At 44.9% G+C, this 24018-nt stretch overlaps 1 protein-coding gene across 5 annotated transcripts in view; it reads right to left on the bottom strand.

Annotated features, from left to right (window-relative positions):
- Window positions 1-18519: 18519 nt before the first annotated feature.
- The window catches only part of WDR7 (WD repeat domain 7), a 364018-nt gene continuing 358519 nt past the window's right edge, over window positions 18520-24018 (bottom strand). For 4 of the 5 annotated variants that reach the window (XM_027577317.1, XM_027577319.1, XM_027577316.1 and 1 more), the window contains one exon: window positions 21060-21263. In XM_027577317.1, coding sequence (XP_027433118.1) covers window positions 21060-21263 — 204 coding nt within the window. Of the gene's footprint in view, window positions 21264-24018 lie in introns of all 5 variants that reach the window. The other variant, XM_027577315.2, reaches the window with a different exon arrangement.

Genomic DNA, 24018 nt, shown 5'->3' with positions numbered 1-24018 from the left:
CTCTTCCCCTCCTGTGCCCTGCCAGTGGTACCTTTTCTGGTCATTTCCAGTGGTGTCCCCTTAGTCTTGGTCCTCTTCCTCATGTGGGTCAGGCCTGGGCAGAGGTCACCTCCTTTGGTTCAGCTTCTGCCATAAAGCAATGAGTTAGGGGAGATGCCAGTCCTCCTACCCCACAGCTAACCAAGTCATACACCGAGCACACCTGGCCCAGCTCAGCCACTAACCAGCTGTCTACTCCTTCCATCATTCACGCTTCTCATCACTCAGCATCAGACACCAGGGATGAGCGACTTAACCAGCCGGAGCCCCATCCCCACCATCAAGCAGGACCCTTCAGCTGAATTCAAAATGTGGCCACAAACAAGAGAACATTCACGAAGGCTGCTGCCGAGCAGGAAAACCACTCTAAGCAGGTTTTCAATGTGAAGAATGTAGACGGTACCCTTTCATACAAACCCCCCCGCCTCCGCTCCCCCCCCCCCCCCGCCCCGGTTATCTAATACTATATTTTACAGAAAACAAGAAATCTAAGCCTTGGGAAGTGAAACACAACAAGCATTGTTCCAAGCACATTTCTGGCACTTGGAGGTTAGCCTTTGTCTTCAAGAAATAGATGCAGCGTGAGATGCTAGCTTTATATTCTTTGGCCAAGTTTACAATCAATATATTGGAAGTGATTCAGCCTACAGCTCCCCCCGTGGGTTGCAGTAGGGGATGGCGGTGCTCGGAGGGGCTCCTGAATACGGTTGGTATAGGTGGTTCTCCCTCCTGGGGGTTAGGCTCGGGATCCACGCCCTGCAAGCCCGGTGCTGCCAATGGCATCTGATTTCCCTACAGCAGCAGTGCTATTACGTGGGGTCACGGGAATGGGAATTCACCAAGGAAGGTCCCCCGGGGGAGACAACATCAGGAACAAAGGCATCGAGGTGGATGAACGTGAATGGTATTTTCCAGGATTGGTGAGTGGTCACGGTGGGCAGACACTGTTAGCTACCATCTCTCCCGCTGGGGAAACCCATGCCTCTCCTTCATTCCTGACATTAAACTCGTTAAATCCTCCCCTCCTACCTGGAAATGTCCCTCAGACCTTCCTCTCTGTGTCCACTGAGCTCGTTCTGAGTCTCCTGATTAGACTCGCAGCCATCACCCACCTGGTCTTCTTGTCACAGTTCCCTCCTGTCTCTGATCTATTTGCCACCCGGCCACCAGGATTAGCCAAGAACCAGGACTGTACCCTTCCTTAAAATCAGAGATCTCCCCAGAGCTCACAGGAAAAAGCTGAGCCCCTCGGCAGTGCCCGTGAGGATCTTCACGCTGGCCGCAGCTCACGGGCCTGCGGTCACTTCCTGCCACGTCACCAGACAACGTGTGGTCTGTGTTCAAGCTTTGGCTGTGGATGGTGTAACCCGTGGGGGAAGTCAATTATATCATACGATGAGAGTCAGAGGTAGGCAACTGCAGGATTGGCTACTCTAGAAGCCCAATGGGGTCTCCAAAGACTCCAGTGTTCTCCAGCTTTCTGCTCTGCAGTCCCCAGTGGGTTGGCTTGGGCCTTCGGCAGGTTCCAGTGTGGGCCCAAGATGCCTGGTGTGGCCCCAAGTATCACAAACTCACCCAGCTATGTCCACAGATGGAAACTTCTACTTGAATATCCCTTTTCTATCCAGGAGGAAAACCTTTCCCAAGAGCAGCCCCCTCCCAAACTTCCCCCGCACATCACATTGTCCAGAACGGCATTAAGGGCCTTCGCTAACCACCACTAGGAATCAAATTAGCATTATTGGCTTAGTGTGATCCAGCTTCCATCCCCAAGGCTGATGAGAGATTCCAGGCCGAGCACACAGCCATGTGGTGTGATGAACAGGACCCGATGCAGTCCGATGACCAGGGAAGGAAGGGGAGAATGGCCTTTGGGTAGGCGATTGGCCACATTTGCTGTTCCTTGAGAACACCATCCCCTTTCATACCTTCTGCCTTCACTCATGATCTCCCTTTGCCCAAATGTTCACCGCGGGCGACCCTGATTCCTCTCTCGAGGTCCAGCCATAAAGCCATATCATTGGTGCAATGCGGCTGCGTTGGGAGACCCCCACCCCCACCCCCTCCATGACAGAGACATGGAGGAAACCCGCAGGGGTGGAGGGCAGGCTCCAGCTACCCGCCTGCCAGGGCCTCCAGCACTAGCCAGCAAGGAAATGGGGCCCTCAGTCCTACAACCAGGGGCAATGGAATTCTGTTGACCACATGAGCTTGGAAGTAAGTGACTTCTTTCCTGTAAGGGCTCGGATGAGGGCACAGTCCCAGCCAACACCTGGGAGAGGCCCGTGGACGAGGTTGTTGGTAAGCCACGCCAGGCTCCTGGCCCACGGGAACTGTACGATCCGTGAACATGTACTGTTGCACATCGTTAAGTTTGTGCTACTATAGTTGAACAATTTAGATAATACACCGTCTTCATTTTGCTCCCTGACCCAGGCCCAACCCCTTCTCCACATGGCACCTGAGTGTTCTCTAGCTAAAGCGTGTCACATGTTCCCACTAAGGACTTCTGAAGGGCTGCTGAACCCCCTGAGAGCACCTCTGCCCCCGGCCTGTGTGCTCGGCAGATCTGGACTCCCTGCTCTTGCGACCACTGCCTGCAGAACCACTTCCCGTGTGTGCTACCTCCCTACCTAGGACGTGTCCCCCTTCCCAGATGCCCCACAGACCCCTGGCTCCTGCTCTTCCTTCAGAGCCCTCCTGTTGACTTTGCCTCCCCATCCTGGACTGTTTGGTCTCAGGCCTCTCCTTCCTTTCTTCATGGCTCCTTCTGGACTCTGTGCTTGGCTTACCCTCTTGCCCCATGGCCCCCATCCTGCCCCAGTAGAACGTGGGCAGACACCAGGACTGCTCCACTCGCCACTATAATCCCAAGACCTTGTTGGCTGCCTGACACATGGTAGATCTCCAGTATTCACCAAATGCATGAATGAGGATTGACTGTCAACCAAATCTCCCAGAATATATATATTCAAGCGAATGTTTATCTCAGTGGCTCACCAGTCTCACTACTCTGTAGTCAGAGAGGATACACTCCCAGGGCCAGATCTGGGTTTCCTTTCTCTTTTCCTTCCTCCTTTGAGCTCCCACTGTGTCGCTGTACCCTGGGAATGAGGCTCTGGAGACAAGGGCTGGAAGAGGAAAGGAAAATAAATGAAGTCAGGGACCAGAGGGGCTTGGGCAGCTGGGATCCAGGGGTGCACAGCCTGAAGCTCTCAGAGCAGACGGAGTCCCGGTTGGCGAGGGGAGCCCCCCCGGACCCTGGTGCTTGCATGTGTGCATGCTGGGGGGGACTGGCTGAAAACAGTCAGTGAGGGCTCCTCTAAGTTAACTTACCCGAAGGGGCTGTGTGTGTGTGCACACGTGTGCACACACGCAATATGTATAATGGGCTTCACAAATACACTGCATTAGCTAGATAGCTTTTGAGAGGCATAAGCAACGTGAGTGCCCGGGCTGTATTAATTTAGCCTTCTCTAGAAATGCCTGGAAAATAATAGGCATTCAATGAGTCATTGCGGAATAAATGAAGATTGAATTTTGAGGTCCATGGTTTATTATTGAGGTCAATATGAGAATGATGCATGTCTCTTCAGCTACTAAAAAACTGGCCTTGAAGATACTATCCATTGATGAGGAGGAAAGAGCACTTTGGATCTGAACCCTAGCTCCTCCTCTTACTAACTGCCTGAGCCAGCCAGCTATGTAACCTATCCGTGGATGAGTTTCTAACCTACAGCAGAGAGACTAACTCCTAGAATTTTTGAGAGGCTTAAATGAAATCATATATGTCAAATGCCTAGCGTGGTCTCCATAAATGTGATTTCTCCCTTCAAATTCTTTTATTGAAAGTTCCAGGCAATACATTTCACTCCAAATCTAGGGGTAAGAAGTTGGTCTTTCCTTATGCCCCATATGGGTCCTCCATGTATCAGATAATTAGGATTATCTAATTCACCTCTGCTCTAGAAGTTAAGAAATTTAGCGCCAAGCTGAATGGTAAGTTGCAGTTGATCATTTGTTGATGCTTTCTGGAAGCCTCCTCTATCCCTGTCCCTGAAAGGTATGGAAACAACAAGCAGAAAGCAAAGCATAGGGGGGTGGAGCAAGATGGCGGAGGAGTAGGAGACCTGGATTTCCTCTGGTCCCAGGAATTCAGCTGAATAGGGATCAAACCATTCTGAACACCTACGAACTCAACAGGAGATCGAAGAAGAGAGTAGCAACAACTCTCTGAACAGAGAAGCGACCACTTACTGGAAGGTAGGACGTGCGGAGAAGTGAATCCGAGGCGATATTCGGGAGGATAGACGGCGGGGGAGGGGGCCTCCGTCGGCTGCTTCTGGCAAGTGATAGAGCCGCGGAGCACAAAATCGGAACTTTTAGAAGTTGGCTCCGCTGAGGGACATCCCTCCAGTGGCTAAGCGGGGGGTGGCACCCTCGCGGGACAGTGTGGTCTCAGGACCCTTGGGGTCACAGAAAAACTGGGGGTGCCTGAGTGCGGCAGAGCTCCCAGGTATCGGAGCGGGGAAGCCGGCTGCAGAGACGGAGCCGAGGCGCGGGCTCTCAGCTCGGGGTGGCCATAAACTGTGATCCGCGGCCCAGTTGGGCTACTGCTCCTCCAGCAGGGACACAACAAGTGGCAGATCCGGGGAGACTCCCCTTCCTCCCCCGGGAGGAGCGGCGCGGGAGTGCACCGCAGGGATCTGCTGGGTTTGGAGACTCCACAAGGGGTTGGGTGCCAGAGATAAAAATGCTCGGTCACAGGCCTGGTGAGCACGGAATGCGGCCGGAGACCGGGGACACGGGAGTGATTGCTTTTCTCTGGGGGCGCACTGAGGAGCGGGGCCCCGAATTCTCAGCTCCTCCGGGCGGAGATTGGGAAGCCACCATTTTCACTCTGGTCCTCCAAAGCTGTACCAGAGCTTGCAGGGAACAAAAGCTCCTGAGAGCAAACCCGAGCAGCTTGCTTAGCCCGGACTCACAAGGGCGGGGCAATTCTGCCTCCGGCAAAGACATTTGGGAACCATGGCAACAGGCCCCTCCCCCAGAAGATCAGCACGAACAGCCAGCAAGCCAAGACCAAGTTTACCGATCAAGGAGAACGGGAGAACTCCAGCGCTAGGGGAATACTGCACATAGAATTCATGGCTTTTTTACCATGATTCATTAGTTTTTCAAAGTTAATTTTTTTTTTAATGTTTTTTTTTTTATTTTTCTTTTTCCCTTTTTCAACCAATATCTTATCAATCCCTTTTTGAAAAAAAAAATTTTTTATTTTTCCTTTTTAGAGTCATATTCTATCCCTTCATAGTAGATACCCTTATTTTTGGCATATATATGTTGTTCTCTCTTAAAAATTTTCAGATACAGTTTCTTCTAACAGATCAAAATATCCCCCAAAGCACTAGTGTATGGCTTTGTTCTAGTCTCCTGCCTGATCACATTCTCTCCCTTTCTTTTTTCTTTTTTTTTAATCTTCTTCTTTGTTTTTTCAAACAATTTCTTATCTATCAATTCCTTTTATAAAATCTTTTATAATTTTCATCTTTACAGTCATATTCCATCCCTTCGTTGTATCAACCCTTATTTTGTACATATATAAGTCTTTCTTTCTTTAAAATTTTAGGAGGCACTTTCTTCTAACAGACCAAAATACACCCAAAATCTAGTATGTGGCACTGCTCTATGCACTAACCTGACCATATTTGATCATATTCTGTTTTATTTTGCTTTGTTCTGTTTTCGTTTGTTTTTATCTTTTTCTTTTTCTTTTTTTTTTCTCTTTCTTTTTTCTTTCTTTCCCTTTCTTCTCCCCTGGTTTCAGGTCTTTTCTGATTTCTTTAGAGTATATTTGCTGGGGACGTTGTTAACCTGTTAGCATTTTGTTCTCTTATTCATCTGTTCTCCTCTGGACAAAATGACAAGACGAAAAAAATCACCTCAGCAAAAAGAACAAGAGGTAGTACCGTCTGCCAGGGACCTACTCAATACGGACATTAGTACGATGTCGGACCTAGAGTTCAGAATCATGACTTTAAAGATACTAGCTGGGCTTGAAAAAAGCATGGAAGTTATTAGAGAAACCCTTTCTGGAGAAATAAAAGAACTAAAATCTAACCAAATTGAAATAAAAAAGGCTATTAATGAAGTGCAATAAAAAATGGGGGCACTAAATGCTAGGATAAATGACGCAGAAGAGAGAATCAGTGATATAGAAGACCAAATGATGGCAAAATAAAGAGGCTGAGAAAAAGAGAGATAAACAACTACTGGATCACGAGGGCAGAATTCGAGAGATAAGCAATACGATAAGACGAAACAACATTAGAATAATTGGGATCCCAGAAGAAGAAGAAGAAAGAGAGAGAGGGGCAGAAGGTATATTGGAGCAAATTATAGCAGAGAACTTCCCTAATGTGGGGAAGGAAACAGGCATCAAAATCCAGGAGGCACAGAGAACCCCTCTCAAAATCAATAAAAATAGGTCAACACCCCGACATCTAATAGTAAAACTTACGAGTCTCAGAGACAAAGAGAAAATCTTGAAAGCAGCTCGGGAGAAGAGATATGTAATCTAAAATGGTAGAAACATTAGATTGGCAACAGACCTATCCACAGAGACCTGGCAGGCCGGAAAGGACTGGCATGATATCTTCAGAGCACTAAACGAGAAAAATATGCAGCCAAGAATACTATATCCAGCTAGGCTGTCATTGAAAATTGAAGGAGAGATAAAAATCTTCCAGGACAAACAAAAACTAAAGGAATTTGCAAACATGAAACCAGCCCTCCAAGACATATTGAAAGGGGTCCTCTAAGCAAAGAGAGAGCCTAAAAGCAGCATAGACCAGAAAGGAACACAGACAATATACAGTAACAGTCACCTTACAGGCAATACAATGGCACTAAATTCACATCTTTCAATAGTTACCCTGAATGTAAATGGGCTAAATGCCCCAATCAAAAGCCACAGGCTATCAGATTGGATTAAAAAACAAGACCCATCGATATGCTGTCTGCAAGAGACTCATTTTAGACCCAAAGACACCCCCAGATTGAAAGTGAGGGGGTGGAAAACCATTTACCATGCTAGTGGACACCAAAAGAAAGCTGGGGTGGCAATCCTTATATCAGACAAATTAGATTTTAAAACAAAGACTGTAATAGGAGATGAGGAAGGACACTATATCCTACTTAAAGGGTCTATCCAACAAGAAGATCTAACAATTGTTAATATCTAGGCCCCTAACATGGGAGCAGCCAATTATATAAGGCAATTAATAACAAAAGCAAAGAAACACATTGACAACAATACAATAATAGTTGGGGACTTTAACACCCCCCTCACTGAAATGGACAGATCATCTAAGCAAAAGATCAACAAGGAAATAAAGACTTTAAATGGCACACTGGACCAAATGGACTTCACAGACATATTCAGAACATTCCATCCCAAAGCAATGGAATACACATTCTTCTCTAGTGCCCATGGAACATTGTCCAGAATAGATCACATCCTAGGTCACAAATCAGGTCTCAACCGGTACCAAAAGATTGGGATTATTCCCTGCATATTTTCAGACCACAGTGCTTTGAAACTAGAACTCAATCACAAGAGGAAAGTCGGAAAGAACTCAAATAGATGGAGGCTAAAGAGCATCCTACTAAAGAATGAATGGGTCAACCAGGAAATTAAAGAAGAATTAAAAAAATTCATGGAAACCAATGAAAATGAAAACACAAGAGTTCCAAATCTTTGGGATACAGCAAAGGCAGTCCTGAGAGGAAAGTATATAGCAATACAAGCCTTTCTCAAGAAACAAGAAAGGTCTCAAATACACAACCTAACCCTACACCTAAAGGAGCTAGAGAAAAAACAGCAAAAAAAGCCTAAACCTAGCAGGAGAAGAGAAATAATAAAGATCAGAGCAGAAATCAATGAAATAGAAACCAAAAGAACAGTAGAACAGATCAACAAAACTAGAAGCTGGTTCTTTGAAAGAATTAACAAGATCGATAAACCCTGGCTAGACTTATCAAAAGGAAAAGAGAAATGACCCAAATCAACAAAATCTTGAATGAAAGAGGAGAGATCACAACCAACACCAAAGACATACAAACAATTATAAGAACATATTATGAGCAGCTCTATGCCAGCGAATTAGATAACCTGGAAGAAATGGATGCATTCCTAGAGATGTTTCACTACCAAAATTGAACCAGGAAGAAATAGAAAACCTAAACAGACGTATAACCACTAAGGAAGTTGAAGCAGTCATCAAAAGTCTCCCAACAGACAAAAGCCCAGGGCGAGATGGCTTCCCAAGGGAATTCTACCAAACATTTAAAGAATTAATACCTGTTCTCCTGAAACTGTTCCAAAAAATAGAAATGGAAGGAAAACTTCCAAACTCATTTTATGAGGCCACCATTACCTTGATCCCAAAACCAGACAAAGACCCCATCAAAAAGAAGAATTACAGACCAATATCCTTGATGAACATGGATGCAAAAATTCTCACCAAAATACTAGCCACTAGGATCCAACAGTACATTAAAAGGATTATTCACCATGACCAAGTGGGATTTATCCCTGGGCTGCAAGGTTGGTTCAACATCTGCAAATCAATCAACGTGATACAATATTAAGAAAAGAAAGAACAAGAATCATATGATCCTCTCAATAGATGCAGAAAAAGCATTTGACAAAGTACAGCATCCTTTCTTGATCAAAACTCTTCAGAGTATAGGGATAGAGGGTACATACCTCAATATCATAAAAGCCATCTATGAAAAACCTACAGCGAATATCATTCTCAATGGGGAAAAGCTGAGAGCTTTCCCCCTAAGGTCAGGAACGCGGCAGCGATGTCCACTATCACCACTGCTATTCAACACAGTATTAGAAGTCCTAGCCACAGCAATCAGACAACAAAAAGAAATCAAAGGCATCCAAATCGGCAAAGAGGAAGTCAAACTCTCACTCTTTGCAGATGATATGATACTGTATGTGGAAAACCCAAAAGACTCCACCCCAAAACTGCTAGAACTCATACACGAATTCAGTCAAGTGGCAGGATAGAAAATCAATGCACAGAAATCAGTGGCATTCCTATACACCAACAACACGACAGAAGAGAGAGGAATTAAGGAGTCGATCCCATTTACAATTGCACCCAAAACCATAAGATACCTAGGAATAAATCTAACCAAAGAGGCAAAGGATCTGGACTCAGAAAACTATAAAATACTCATGAAAGAAATTGAAGAAGACACAAAGAAATGGAAAAACGTTCCGTGCTCATGGATTGGAAGAACAAACATTGTGAAGATGTCAATGCTACCTAGAGCAATCTACACATTCAATGCAATCCCCATCAAAATACCATCCCCTTTTTTCAAAGAAATGGAACAAATAATCCTAAAATTTGTATGGAACCAGAAAAGACCCCGAATAGCCAGAGGAATGTTGAAAAAGAAAAGCAAAGCTGGCGGCATCACAATTCCAGACTTCCAGCTCTATTACAAAGCTGTCATCATCAAGACAGTATGGTACTGGCACAAAAACAGACACATAGATCAATGGAACAGAATCAAGAGCCCAGAAATGGACCCTCAACTCTATGGTCAACTCATCTTTGACAAAGCAGGAAAGAATGTCCCGTGGAAAAAAGACAGTCTGTGCAACAAATGGTGTTGGGAAAATTGGACAGCCACATGCAGAAGAATGAAACTGGACCACTTCCTTACACCACACACAAAAATAGACTGCAAATGGTTGAAAGACCTAGATGCGAGACAGGAGTCCATGAAAATCCTAGAGGAGAACACAGGCAGCAACCTCTTCGACCTCAGCCGCAGCAACATCTTCCTAGAAACATCGCCAAAGGCAAGGGAAGCAAGGGCAAAAATGAACTATTGGGATTCCGTCAAGATAAAAAGCTTTTGCACAGCAAAAGAAACAGTCAACAAACCCAAAAGACAACTGACAGAATGGGAGAAAATATTTGCAAATGACGTATCAGATAAAGGGCTAGTATCCAAAATCTATAAAGAACTTATCAAACTCAACACCCAAAGAACAAATAATCCAATCAAGAAATGGGCAGAAGACATGAACAGACATTTTTCCAAAGAAGACATCCAAATGGCCAACAGACACATGAAAAAGTGCTCAACATCACTCGGCATTGGGGAAATCCAAATCAAAACCTCAATGAGATACCACCTCACATCAGTCAGAATGGCTAGAATGAACAAGTCAGGGAATGACAGATGTTGGCGGGGATGCGGAGAAAGGGGAACCCTCCTACACTGTTGGTGGGAATGCAAGCTGGTGCAACCACTCTGGAAAACAGTATGGAGGTTCCTCAAACAGTTGAAAATAGAGCTACCGTATGATCCAGCAATTGCACTACTGGGTATTTACCACAAAGATACAAATGTAGGGATCTGAAGGGGTATGTGCACCCCGATGTTTATAGCAGCAAAGTCCACAATAGCCAAACTGTGGAAAGAGCCAAGAGGTCCATCGACAGATGAATGGATAAAGAAGAGGTGGTATATATACACAATGGAGTATTATGCAGCCATCAAAAGGAATGAGATCTTGCCATTTGCAATGACGTGGATGGAACTGGAGGGTGTTATGCTGAGTGAAATAAGTAAATCAGAGAAAGACATGTATCATATGACCTCACTGATATGAGGAATTCTTAATCTCAGGGAACAAACTGAGGGTTGCTGGAGTGGTGGGGGGGTGGGAGGGATGGGGTGGCTGGGTGATGGACATTGGGGAGGGTATGTGCTATGGTGAGCGCTGTGAATTGTGCAAGACTGCTGAATCACAGATCTGTACCTCTGAAACAAATAATGCAATATATGTTAAGAAAAAAAAGAAGAAGAAGATAACAGGAGGAGAAGAATGAAGGGGGGGAAATCAGTGGGGAAGACCAACCATGAGAGACGATGGACTCTGAGAAACAAACTGAGGGTTCTAGAGGGGAGGGGGTGGGGGGATGGGTTAGCCTGGTGATGGGTATTAAAGAGGGCACGTTTTGCATGGAGCACTGTGTGTTATGCACAAACAATGAATCATGGAACACTACATCCAAAACTAATGATGTAATGTATGGTGATTAACATAACAATAAAAAATTAAAAAAAAAAGAAAGCGAAGCATGAGGGGTGGGGAGAAAGCAGGTGATACAGAAGCAGATGTTCTGGAATTAACGGGACAGTTGAAGCCCATCTGGACCCTCCAAGAAGACCCGTTGACTCATGAGGAAAGAGACCTAAGATTTGTGAGTCATGGAGTCAGGGCCTGGTACATGCACTAGGGCCATGTTTAAGACTAATGGATGTGAGCATGGTGGTGTGATCTGGTTTGCTCTAGAAAATTCTGATACATTCTAATATTTCCTGGAATGAGATCATCAGGGATAGGGAAGCCAAGGCTATGAAAACCCAGTATGTGACAAGAGAGAATGGCTGTTGTCCCATCAGGGAGTCCTCTTTGGTGAATGCTGGCCACGTGGTGCAATTAAGTCTTGTACTTCTTCTGTCTAGATGGGAGTTCAAGTCACCTGGGAGGTGTGCCCTAAAAACTTGATTTTTTTATTCCAATTTTCAAATTTGAAGTTTGTATATGTTTTATATATGTTTAGGACTCTCAACTTGTTAGAAAATGTCTCTCCGGAGACTATCATAAGAAAGAAGAAACACCAGCAAAAGCAACCGGGGGAAAAGGTCACAGAGACGTGGCCCCGTGGAGGCAAGGAGAGAGAACGGTGCATGGGGTGCCTGCAGCCAGAATGAGGACCCATTTCTGTAGGTCAGATTCTACTTTCCAAAGATACCCACGTCACGAGAGAAGAAACTTGTCCCCGAGTTATAACAGAATCACTCTGTGGAATGTACTACATTATGAAGCTCACATACTTTAGCTCAGCCATTTCATGGTAAAAGAGTCAAGAATTCCCGTCCTTTAAAAATTTCGCACCGTGGCCATGGATCTGAAGGGGGAAAACAATGGCTTTAGTGGCTTAAATGAATGAAAGCCCTTTTCTGTTCTGCCACCTCTGCTTCTGTTCCTGAGCGCCCAGCCAGCCCTCTGATGGCTGTCTTGTTGTCTCCTGTCACTTGAGGGATTCTGGAAGAACAGAGAAGGCTGGACTTTGGTGACAGAGTCTGGGACTCAACTACTAAATATGCCTCTTATTAGCTGTGTGATCTCGGTCATTTATCTTATGTGACCAGCAATTTTTTTCATCTGGGAAAGGGAGGTAATAATTCATGGCTCTCAGGATTAGGAATTAAGCAGGATAATGAATGCGGCTAGGAGAGTGTCTGGTACAAAGCACGTACTCAGAAACACCAGCTCCCCTCCTTTTTAGAAGTAAGCACTTTGGTCTGGGTTGAAGAGAGGAAACACAGGAAAACAAGGGATGGAAAAGCGTATCTTCCCGCAACACTGAGGCAGGATGTGAAGGAGGAGACCCGGACATCTCAGACTCCCGCCGTCAGATGACAATAGTAGCATAGTTAGCGTTTATTGGATATTTACTTTGTGCCACACTCTGTTCGAAGTGCTCTACCTGTACGAACCCTTCTCTTTCAAGCTTGACAACAAGCCCGCGCAAGCCCGCGAGGTAGATATGGCCATTATCCCCATTTTGCAAATGAGGGAACGGGGGCCCACAGAGAGGTACTGAGTTAACAGGTGGCAGAGCCAGAGCTCGAACCGTGGGCAGGGTCATCTGCCGGGAAGGAGACCCTGAGACTGACTGACATTAGAGGAGCGTTCCAGGGATCTGCGTGGAGGCAGGAGGCTCGAGTGGCAGAGGGCGAGGCTGGGCCGCGCTGTAGAGGCAATGGAGGTCTTGGCCGATTCCTGGGAGCCTGGAAGCTGGCCTGGCCCCCCCAGAGATGGCCCAGCTGAGGCGAGGAGGCTGGAGTCTTTGCACCCCCTTGGCCAGTTATTGGATACCGCTGCCTTCGGGAAGGAGGGTGTGGCCTTGAGGTCAGTGGCTCGCTTGGGCCTCGGATACTTCCTAGAGAAGGAGACGCCACTGAGAGATGCCACCTGCCCACAAGCCAGACCCCAGGCTCCTGGCGTCCTCCACAGTCACCCTTTGCCCCCTGGAGATGTTCTAGCTTTGATTAAATGCTGGAAGCAGCTCTTCCAGGATTCTTGGTGGGGGGGTGGATCTTACAAAAGAAGTACAGTGGGGCAAACCGCAGCCCGTGATGTTGCCGCTGACCTTGAAGCCACCGCTGATACACCCCGGCCCCCTCCTCTGCTAGCCGTTCGAGCCCCCCTGCCGGCAAGAACCTCAGGTCCCCATCCATGACCGGTACGAACTCCTCATAACCGTACCCTTCAGGTCGACAAGCGAGGCAAGGGGATTTTGACTTTTTACTGGGGCAGGTGCCTTCAGCCTCCTGTTATCCTTCCTTGATTCCTTTGGGTTGGATAGATTGAATCCTTGCTGGCTGCCTGAGGGGTGACAGGTTTTATTAATCACTTCCAAAGAACCCAACCCCCCCCCAAGGTTGGGCCCCTCTGGCTAGTGCGCCAACCTCGCTGCTCATTCTGGCAATTTCCCCCACCGGATCTCTAGACATCAGGACCCTATGGCCGTGCACTGCTATCAGGGGCCTCTTCTCGCAGCCCTGCGAACACCATGTCCTCTGGCCTCTCTTGCAAAGCAGGTTTTCGACCTGACAGACCGTGTCTGTTCCTCCCCTCGGAGCTTTTCGGTTCTTTCCTCCACCACCTCCCACGGCAGTTCCGGCATTTCCTCTTCAGTTTCTCTAGGAGAAGCAGCAGATTATTACCTTGTCCCTGCTCCTTCCCAGTCTGTTTCATCCTGGTCGGTAAACTCCTCCTTGTCTCAATTTATCTTCTCTCTCCCTTTGACGCAGCACCTTGGAATCCAGCCCCAGGATCCGCCCCGTTCCTGCAGGTACATGTTGGCACCGTCCTACCAGTCCCTTTTGGGTATGGGTTGTTTTGCAAGGGAGAGGCCTCTGCACCATCAAGCAAAGGAGAAATACTTGCTTTAAAGAGAGAGGGGTGGGCCACGTGGGCAGGTCTGGGGAGGGTTTCCCAGAATCTGGGGATTTGAAGTTGTTCAAGTGCCTCGACCCAGATAGCCCCATCCATCTCAATTAGGGCTCTGGCCTTGGGGTGCGACCTTTGGAGGCCAAGGCTTCAGCCTGCCCTGGAACTCCCTCACAAAACAAGTCTTGGGTCTGATCCTCGGCTTACGCCTGGCTGTAGGAGATGAGGCTCTTTAGATCCTGCCGAGGAGTCTCTCCGGCTTTCATGCTTAGCCTTTAATTGGTGATTAATCACACTCAGCTTTTCACTGTCTTTTTCTAGTGTGCCCGGCATAGCCATCCAAGTCCATTGTCTTTATAATTTCTATTTTCCCTTACCTCTCAAATGCCTGCCATGCCAACTAGCACAGCCACTCCCATCAGTAAGCTGTCCCAATTCATCAGTGAGGAAAATTCCACAGTTGCATTCCACGATCCCCTCCTGCTGCCAACAGGATCCTTCTTGGTAATGGCTCAGTGAGTGACCCAGCTCCCAAATTCCATGTTTGTTTTTCAAGATCCTGTTTTCCTGGACCACTCCTGGCCCCAGCTGTCCTGGGTTGGGTTCTGGGAGGCAGACGGTGAGATGGAGATCCGCATACGGGAAGAGTAGAAGAGTATGGAGTGGTGTTCTCCGCATCGACACGGGGAGGGAGGGAAGCGGATGTGCAGTGAGTTCGCTGAGGGCTTTGGCCCATCCCAAGGCGAGTGCTGGAGTTGGATGGCCCTTCAAAGTTGTTCTGAAGTGGAGCCAGGGGTCTGGACTTTGCAGCTCCTTCTGGGACCCATTGTGAAATGTGGTCGCCCCCAGGAGGGGGGAGCACGACCTTGGGGTTAAGAGCTCCCTGGCTGTAGGCAATCTCCAGGGCTCTGCAGACAGCTATCAGATGCCAATACTTCCAGGGCCTGGAGAATAGATGCTTCAGCGCCAGGCTGGGAGCTGGAGCTGGGCAGGGGGCAGGGCTTGCGCACTCATGGCAGGCATCCAACACACCGTGCTCCCAGCAGACTAGAACACGGGAGAAGGAGCATGTGTAACTTACTTTTAAAACAATTTTTTTTTTTTTTTTTTTTTACAGAAAATGAGACCTAGGGAACTAGTAAAAGTCAGAGAAGTCTTTTCTTAAGAGTTTTTATGCTCATCTTTATTTTTAGAGTTTTTGCCTGCTAGCTCTCAAGTGTCCTTTGGCGGAGAAGTCCCATTTTCTGTAGGTGCAGTAATCCTTAGCAGGGGTGCCCACCAGTGCCTGCCAGCCTGTAAGTTTGAAGTAATTTATATCCACTCAGATCACAGAACAATTTGGTCTTCCATAAATTCCTACCTTAAAACAGCCCTTCCATCTTCCCAATTAATTTGTATTTACTCCTCAAGGCTCAGCCCAAGTGCTTCCTCTCTAACTTGATTCTACCCTAGAGCATGGATCACTTCCCATGTTCTCATCGCTCTCTGCCATTTTCGGCATTTATCCCATCAGCGTTGTGGCCCTTTGCTAGACAGGGAGCTCATCAGCAACGAAACTAGAACATAGAACATATGCTTGGCATATACGAAGATTCACAAATCCTTGCGAACTGAATAAAAATGTTTCTTCACAGTATCTTTCAGTTATTCATACATTTGCACTAAAGCCTGAAGTACCACTGGGTGGGTCAAGTTCTAGACCAGACATTTCACATTGGGGTAGAGTGAAGGGCTAAGGCATTTTGATACCAGTCAAGACAAGAAGATGTTGGCAATAGAACCTACACATTCAATTTCCTGTGTTTTGGGGATCCCACGAAGTCTACTCTGTGATACTTTGTCCAGAGGCTCGTTCGATCTTCATAGATGTGTATTTTGAAGAAACTCATAAGTAATCTAAAACCATCCCTGATGCTACTGTGAGTCCTAAATTTAATAGGAACTACTTTCTTTTTGAGGGATTAGTCCTAACTTCAATAGCTGTAATCAAGCAGCCCCATCTGCCGGCATGTATTTTGGTATTTCTCAGTGTCCTCAAGTTTTGGTGAGAGACCGTCACACATAGTAACGTACTGAAGAGCTTCATGAATACAGGGAGAACCACAGAGACTCCCCTTTGGGTAAATGTCCAGACCTCTTAGTGAAGTCTAGGTAGAGATAAAAACACAGAACAAAAATCCAACAGTGTTTTCCAAAGAACACAAATAATTTACAATCTTGTTTATCCACGATCAATAAGGACTTCTAAACATCTACTAAAAATGATCAGCTCACATGCATTGAATGCATACTCTGTGCCACTCCTAACAAGCATTTTATAGGCATCATCTCATGGATCTAACAAATGCAATACATATTTATTTGAAACCAACAGCAAATCGGGCAGGTGCTAAATTCTTGCCCTTCTCTGGGACATCGCAGAATATGAAGGGCTCTTGGCTTGCTGTGTCCTCCTTCTGAAACGAATACAATTTGAAATCTGTAGCCAGATCTATCTTCTTAGAATAGAGTGGAATTTTTTAATGAGAAAGAGAGCATACAAATTGAGGCTGTATTTTCACTATTATTTTAATACTCACATAATTAGCCTGTGTTTACAGCATGCCTGATGTGGCCCATCCATGAGAAAACAGGGTTAGATACTTAGAGTACTCAGGATTCCTTTGTCCTGAGCTTGGCTGGAAGGTATGGACAACCATTTGACTTTGTTTTCTTATCTGTAGGAAAGAAAAGAACCTATATCCGTTTGATGGAAATATCTGTCCCCAGAATGAATGGATCTAATCTTGCTGGTGAGAGTGGAGTGAATTGCTTACCTTCTTCCTAGAGATGCATCAGCCTTTCATTCAGCAGGGCACTAATTAGAATACTTTTATGAGCAATTTGCTTAAAGGGACCTGGGAAACTAGAAACAATGCAAGTTCAGCAGGTACATGAACTCTTTTCTCATGCGAATGAACGAACCAAATATGAAGGAGGGTCTAAGACTTACGAGAGCATCCTGGCAGGATCAACATGAATCGAAAAACAAGATTCTAAGATGTGAGCACAAAACGATGTAACTGCTCAAAAACCAGTTCATGTCTTAAAAAAAAATGTACAGAAACAAGAAGTCTAAACACTCTTTTAGGCATTCACTATTTATAGTGCTGCCTCTAGAAATGTAAGGTTTGATTAAAGAGGGACGATAACCTCCAAGCACACATTGTGAGCTTGGTTCATTTAAACAATTACAAGCACAACCTCTCTGCAGTCTTTTTTAGTTTGTAAACAGCAAAAAGAACTGAACATCTAATTTTTGAAATTCTTCTGGCTTTTCTTTTTGACCTTTGGTATTTGTATGTATTGACGATCTCTAAACCACTGTACAAAAACACCTTGAAGTGTCAAGCTTTAAAAATGAGTCTTCTTTTCTCTTTCTCCTGTGCAGCTTGGATTATCTTGGCCTTGTCAAAATACATTCTCTAGTTAGAGGTTGGAAATATTTCCCTCCTGGCTCCAAAGTATTGATTTTCTTCAACACTCAGCTCTGTCAGTCAGCTGACGGGGTGAAAGGTGAAAGTTCACCCAGCACTGCTTGGCTTTACCTTCCTATTAATGTCATGCCCTTTCCACATTTGATCAGTTTATGTGATCACCAATCATATAGGACTGGTACTGCCCCTATTCTCTCTATAAGGACACACTGAAGTCACCAGGAGACATTAAAGCAATTCCCGGGATGGACACCAGGCATCTGAATAGAGCCAAAGATGTGGCAGGCAGTTCCTTTAATATTTGTCTGTTTTCTGAAAGAAAACTACACTGTTACATGACGACTGTTTCAATTTCAGCTGTTCTATATTCTTATGTGAAAATTAAAGACGCACATTCACAACTTACACATATAACCCTCTATGAGCAACAATGACCTATTTTGTTAGTCTTGCTTTTCCTGAAACCAATTACAGCCATTACCTCAGGGATTCAAATTCAACTCCAAACTGAGTCTTAAATGAAATGAGTTTTATGATCTCCGTCCAGCACCCCCAACTCCGGGGCCAACCCATGTCATGAAATCTGACAAGATAGAATTCCGTACAACGGAAGTCTATTTAGGAGCAACTTAGGGTGGAGATAAAGCACCATGCATGCAAATCCCTTGCCCAAACCACAGAGGGCGCTGTTGAGTTTCTGGTAGGAGTTGTTTCTCTTGCACTTTGGAAACGTATTCCTGCTCTACTGTCCTTTGTGACAAGTTTGCCTTTCCTGAAGCTAGCTCTCCAGGGAAATGAATAATTATACAGAAATAGAAGGCTTAATTTGGTACCAAAGAAGGCGGGAAGAGGGCGGGCAGGGGGGGAGAAAGCATATGGATTTCAACTGAGAATGTTTAAGAAGAGTGAACAATGTTTTTAATGAGAAAAACAATCTTCAGTACAATTCAGTTTTATTTAACACACATATGTACACAGGGACATTCAGCACATATAGAATCTATTCAGTGGAAATGTCTTGAGAGGCAGACATTTTAATCACTTGCTGTGCACAGTGAGTTCAATCGTTACATTTTCATACAGGTGTCACGTCATGTCATCTTTTGCTTGTAAATTACCAATGAAGCCATATATGTCTCTACATTTACAAGGATAGGTCCAAATACAGTGCCAACAAAATCAATAAAACACTAAAAGCATACACTGGGATGACAATACAAAGTTTGCCTCAGTGCTGAGAAATCTAAGCAGTGATGAAGTCTGGGACTGTAGTTATCAAAACAGCCAAGAGGAGATTTGTGTTAACAAGAATGCAAATACTCATTTAGCAGTTAGAGACGTCTAACCATCAGATATCATCCATCCGACTTTTAATATTCTACTGGCCGATAATCAGACAGACTGTGGGACAGGCTGGCCTCTGCCCACCGCCCAGATGTTTTGCCCCTGGGCCTCATGGCTTTGTTCCGGACCCCGGGGTGTGTCCCACTGCGAGTCCGAGGCGGCCTGCCTATTGTCTCACATCTTTGTTTTAAACCCTCTAAAGGTATACTTTTGCTTCATCATTCCAAAACAACTTTGTAGTCTAGAATAAGTTAATCCCTATTTAAGTTCATAAAGTAAACATGTGCTGGGTATGGAGAAGACTTGGGAGCCCACTGAAAAAACCAAGCGCAACTTTTGTTTACCTCAGGTTTTTCTACCTATAATCGAACACAATGGCATGTGCACCAAACAAATAAATCTACACTGGATAGTTCTTTGTTTCTTCCTTGGAAACTACATATATAATCTTTATAAATACAATGTACATGCATGTGGCATCAATTCACTTTTAAAAGAACACCCAAAGTCTAAAACCAAGCAACAGTACAGGTTTGTCATCAATGCAAATAACACACTTCATATCAATAGGAAAGAGACGTTCTAGTGGATCTTAATTTCTTAACATGTTCTTTAAAAATCTGTTTTAGTAAAATGACAGATGGATTTGTTCCTGGACTGTGATCCTATTTTTTTGTATATTACATAAACTCTTAACAATCTACGCTTTTCCAATTAAATGCTCCCATTATCATTTTGGTTCCTCTGGAAATTTCCTACCTTCTCTGAATTTAATAAATCATTTTCTGTTTTAGCATTTAATAAACCATTGTGTCTAGCCAACCAATCAACAACTAACCAAACAACCAAATGCCCAACTATGTACAGATCAAGATTTGTTAGGAGCAATTCATACAAAATATTATTTTATGGATTTTTTTTTCCCATTACTATGAGCAAGAACCAGCATAATTTGACATAAAGAGAAGAAAGCGACCTAGTTAAAGTGTACTTCGAAGTGTGATGGACACCCTCATTGCAATGTTTGCTCAAATAACTTGAGAGCCCTCACATTTTATATATTCTCCTGAATGCTTGTGCCATAGGTACTAATTTTCTAGGACACTTGTGTAAAAGAAATGCTGTCTTTGTTTTCCTTTAATTGATCAGTTTGAAGGCTGAACTGTAACTATTCCATGATAACTGACATAGGTTGTACACGTGGGAACTGTAGGTCTGTAAGGTTTCTGGAAGGAAGGGGTAAGGTCTTTCTTAAAAGGACCTGTAGCAACAGACATAAGAGTCTTCTTATTTAGTATATGCTATGCTTCCAAACTCAGTTCTTTATTATAAAAGTCCATTTAAGAGATTAGAGTGACTGGATAATTATATTAACTAGATCATAAATAGTGATGATTTTTTATTTTAAACTACTAAATAGACTACTAAGCAGGATACGAGCATTTTAGAAGGCTAGGTGCCTGGGAAACTCTATTTTCCGTGAGGAGGAACAATTTTTTGGTGTATTTTCTCATTAATCTCCAATCTGTTAGGTATTAATAAAGAAAGAGTGGCTAAACCCTAGGAAATTGGAGTGAGCAGTTTCCTAGCAGTCATGGGGGGAAAAAAACCAACCATGTAAACACAGAATCTTTTTGGTAAACAAGAATATATTTTAGGCGATCTAAAGGAAAATAACTTCGCTAATTAGGACTGCCACAATTACCTCAAAACCCAACGTCAAAACCACCAGGTTCAAGCAGGAGCTCAGAGGTGGGGTTGCTGACCTGGGCTGGGAACACAATCACAGTGTTTACTGAACTGGAGGCTTCTGGTGCACCAAGCGACAGGAGGGATCCTGGGGCCCGCAGACATCCCCCACCCCCAGCCCCGGCGGGGGAAAAACGACCTAGTGCTGACAGAAGGGCCACATCCTGCAGAGCGGTGTGTGCATGCCTCTGAATCACAGGTGACACAAGTGGGCATCTGCCCCCAAGAGCCATGCAGGAGTGACCTGGCCTCGGCCGCGCCCCCGGGGGGCACTGGTGCGGGCAGGCACTGAGGAATGATCCGTGTGAGGAAGGACAGAGGACTCTCAGCTGGGAGAACGGACGGACGGAACTCGGAGGTGGCCAGGGCAGCAGGCGCCAGCGTTAGACCATGAAGCGGTGCTCCTTCCCGTCGTGGGCCATGAGGATGACGTTGCGGTTGGAAGTCCAGATGAGCCGGGCCAGTCGCAGCGCGTTGTGGGAGCCGGGCGAGGCGGGCTGCACGGGGGGCACCTGGTAGGTCTTAATGCAGCGCAGCTGAGGTGCCGAGTTCAGCATGCCAATGCTCCCCAGCAGCGAGGTGTTCATCTGGGGAGACACAGGGACATGAGAACATGTGTGTCACTTAAGGAACCCTCTCCTGGTCACTCTCTCTGCCACAGCGCTGATGCGCGTTCAGCTGAGCATCTGTCCTTAGCCCCAACAGCGCGCCTCTCGGTGTGCCTGGAACCGCTCTGGTGCTGCTACAGTAAGTGCACAAATCCAGGCAAATCTGACTTCGTGGGTAGAACCTGACAGCAGGAGCAGCCATCAATCTTTAAGAAGGGGGCTAAATGATGGATGTTAACAAAGCAGCTCAGTCAGACAATCTTTGGCAATTGTGGGTACTTCACACAGCCGACCTTTTCTGTTCCTTCCCGTCAGGACTCCCTGCACCCCCTCAAGGACGAGTCAACCAACACAGTTTTGGGGACTTCCAGGTCATTCAAGGAAACAAAGCAAACTGGCATCCGTCCCCGTGACCCTGTCCCCCATGCGCATGTACCCACACCTTCCCTCCTCACCCGCTTTGTACAGAATTCAGTCTCTGGAAAGCTCCAGTTCATTCTGAGGGGGAAACCTGGAGTCAACTGCATCTCAATACCATATCTGTGGCTTGCTTTTTGCTGCCACGCTGAACGGAGGACACTCTAACACTTTAATGGCAATACGTTTTTATCAGTTCATTTCTGCTTTTTGGTGGCTTTTCAGGATTTGATTTGAATTTTAAGTTCTCTTAATCCATTCACAGCAGTGAAAAAGAACACGGAAATTATGGCTCAAGAACAACTATGTGTTCGGTCCAAGTGCTAAATACTGAAAGGCAGTTACCCCAGTGAACTGTTACCTGAGCAATGGGGTCTGAAGAAGCCTGTGGATTCTAAATATTACTTAACAGTTTCTCAATATACCTTTTTTTGTGCTATTGCAAATCACATGGAAAGCATACTGAAAATCAGAAAAGAGGTCTCAGAAATAGTATTTTTCTTTGCACTAATTTTCATTTCCAGTTCTTCTCTTCAGTATAACCCCCGTCTAAATGCATACGATTCTAGGGTCTTGTATAAAGCCTGAAGATTATGGTTCAATGTATACAAATGGTTGACACATGAAACCTTGGCAAATCCTGGGACATGTACACTGGGTTATTGCTGATATCATGCTCTGCATTTGGATCAGTGCAAAATATAAGCCATTCTTTTCTCCGGCCCTTCTCGGCAGCACGATGGTGTCAGAGGGCGTAAATCATGGCATCTCTAGCAGGATGCGTGCAGGCTCCACTGACATTTTCACAATTTAAATCATCTTGAGTAATAACCCTTTTAAGATGACTAATGTTACTGATTTTCCTGCATTAATAATAGTGCCGAACACAACACAGAGGTGAAAAAAAATCACTAGTGTACGAGGTCACATTTTAAAACCAAATGTATGGTTATCATTAACTCTTTCTATTAAAGTTAACATTTAAAACTAGACAGTACCTTACTGTCTGTCATCCTCCAAAAACTTCTTTCCTTCCTTCCTTCCCCCCACCTTTTCCAAAAACTCCATAACAGACAAAAATCAATGTCTTGTTGCTTTCGGAAGGTTCCCAAATAGTTTAAATATAAATAATGGTGGTGAGCTTGATTTGATAGTCCTCACTTGTACAAAAAAGTAACAGTACATAATAATTTAGTCCTCTAACAGAACAGATCCAAATGATCCAGAAAATTGGTGGTTAACATTAACTGGCATCAACAGGCATACTCTGCTTTAATAATAATTAATAAAAAAATCTCATTTCTCAGTTGATAAACAACTACAAACTATTTTTCATGCTTTATGGATTTTCTATGAAAATATGTATGAAGCTTGAGTTCTGCTGGTGACTCCAAATGCTAAGGGTATCCAACATGCTCAGCCACTTCCTTATTTTTAATTCTTTCCTGCAAAATTTAGCCGCATACCAGAAACGTGTTGAGGGCCAAAGGGCGACAGGGAGAGGGTACCTTATTAGAATGCTACGGATGGAAAAACGTCAACAAGAAGTCCATCATTCCATCTGGGTTCTCCTTATAAGCTGAGCCAGCCCATGAGTGACTGATAGATCATTTGATAAACTGATTGATAAATGCCTTCGGAAGGGTCACACAGCCTTCCCGCCTCAGAACGGGGCTATGTGAAGTTCTATGTGGGATGGCAGTGTTACACATGCACAAGGCTGGGATGAGGAAGACCCTGAGGTTAACGAGAATGTGTTGATCCTCAGAGCATGCTCTCCCTATGACCTCTTCAGAGTGGAGATAATCTGAAGTAGTAAAGGTGAGTATTCCTTTTTCCAAAAAGCTCAGCCAAACAATGCTCACTGCAGCAACGAACCATGCTGTTATCCAATATTAATGTTTTCTTGACCAGTGACCATCTTACAAACTACATGAAAGGGCAATCTGAGTCTCGAATGAATAAAAACTACCCGGAGTTAGAGTATTTGGTAACCTTCAAGTTTTTCTTAATTACAAAGATACTAAACAACTCATTGTGGAACATTTGAATAATAAAGAGAAGTATAAAAGAGAAAGCAAAAGGCCCCGAAATCTTACTTCCCAAAGACAATCACTAACATTTTGGCAAACTTCTTTCCAGACCTACAATTTTGTGTACATATAAGAAGAAGCGGGTTTCAGGAGTTTTATGTAAAACAGGCTCATATTAGAAGGCAGTTAGTTTCACAATCTGCCTCTTTCATTCAAAAAAAATGTTGAGAACCATCTTTTCATGTTAATGGCCACAGATTTACAGTATCCTTTTTAAAGGCTGA

Source organism: Zalophus californianus, chromosome 14, assembly GCF_009762305.2.
Source record: "Zalophus californianus isolate mZalCal1 chromosome 14, mZalCal1.pri.v2, whole genome shotgun sequence".
Classification (NCBI taxonomy): domain Eukaryota; kingdom Metazoa; phylum Chordata; class Mammalia; order Carnivora; family Otariidae; genus Zalophus; species Zalophus californianus.
This window is presented reverse-complemented; position numbering and strand designations above follow the sequence as displayed.